This window comes from Propithecus coquereli, unplaced genomic scaffold, assembly GCF_000956105.1.
Source record: "Propithecus coquereli isolate 6110/MARCELLA unplaced genomic scaffold, Pcoq_1.0 Scaffold82, whole genome shotgun sequence".
In the NCBI taxonomy this organism is placed as follows: Eukaryota; Metazoa; Chordata; class Mammalia; order Primates; family Indriidae; genus Propithecus; species Propithecus coquereli.
In genome coordinates this window covers 255963-257411 of record NW_012154396.1, presented here as the reverse complement: position 1 = coordinate 257411, position 1449 = coordinate 255963, and the positions used below count along the sequence as shown (strand labels likewise).

At 35.3% G+C, this 1449-nt stretch overlaps 1 protein-coding gene across 1 annotated transcript in view; it reads right to left on the bottom strand.

The window, feature by feature from the left end:
- Positions 1 to 1449, bottom strand: part of FSIP2 (fibrous sheath interacting protein 2) — a 121964-nt gene that overhangs the window by 45811 nt on the left and 74704 nt on the right. The window contains 1 exon segment of the mRNA XM_012663633.1: positions 4 to 1449. Coding sequence (XP_012519087.1) covers positions 4 to 1449 — 1446 coding nt within the window.

Genomic DNA, 1449 nt, shown 5'->3' with positions numbered 1-1449 from the left:
ATTAAAATCTGAACTGATTAAATATTTTTTTCCCCAAGAGGAAGCCACCTTACTGGATGGAGGGATGAGCTGAGATAAAAGCCTTCTGATGACATCTTCTAAAAATGAGTGTGATAACATGGTGCTATAGCCTGCTGAAGACTTGGGTAGGGAAGTAAATTCTCTCAGGTTATTTTGAAGCTTTTGCAGTATAATTTCGGCTTTGAGAGGGTAATATGAGTGGGGCATGAGCTGTGCCCTGAAAGACGATGGGAGTTGGTAGTCTAAAATCTCTAACAATATGCCATTAGTTATTTGTTCTGCTATTGAGGTATTGTCATATGCCAAATTATTACTACAGGTCACTGTCAATTCATATGGCTGTAAAACATCATAATAAACTGAGTCAACAATCTTACTAACAGTTTCTTTATGGATTGGTGGAAAACACAGCCGTTCTTCAGCATCCCGGAGAACAGTGACTTGGACATTATTAAACTCATTCACTATGTTGTTAACAAGTAATGTATTCATCTCATTGAGCTGGGCCACAGTGATGTTTTTATTTTTGCCCCACAATGAAGTAGAGAGATTAAAAAACAATTCTGAAATTATTTCTTCCAAAAATGTGGCTGAATAAACACCTGTATTCATACCTCCATGACGGAGGTTGTTATCAATGGCTATTGGATCCATTTCCTTTGTTCTTTGTCTTTTAAGAGATGACACAGAAGAGCATTTTGCTTTGTATTTCTTGCCAAATGGTGTTTGTATTTTGGAGCTAACAACACTTGGATTGTACAAAGATTCTGTCAAAGAATTACTGTCATAACTCATGCTTGCTAAAGAGCTTTTACCTTGTCCTATTAATTCTGACCTTTTTGCTTTTGTGAAACTAGATTGTATTTCTCTTGTTCTGTAGTTCAAATGTGCATTTGCAAAAGGTGGACTTTCAGGATTTTGTTGTATACTGTGAGATAGTTTGTCCATCAATGATTTAACCAAGCTGTGGGAAATAATAGTAAGCATAGAGTCTGATGACAATAAACCTTGATCCATTTCTGCCAGATTTTCCAAAAGGTCTGACATGTAATCTCCTTGAAGTTGTTCACAATTCGTTGCTCTCTTACAATAATCAAATTCTCCATCTTCTACACTTTGAAGTATTTTTAAAAGTTGACATTCTTCTGCTGATATTTCATCAGAAATAGAACCATTATCAAGAAATACAGTGCTTGTGTATTTTTCCAAAAGTGTTCTAATAAGTTTCTCACACACAATATTTAGAAGAAAAAACGATTTGGGGGAGAGCCCTAGGTTATTTCTAAGTATGCTATTACTTTGTTGATCATTTGGGGAGGAGAAAAATTTTCTTGCTACTGTACCAGAATCTGTAGCCCTATCTGCGCATTCATCTGGCAAAAATAAGTCTAAAACAATATTAAAAATTTTATTGACTACTTCTTTGGA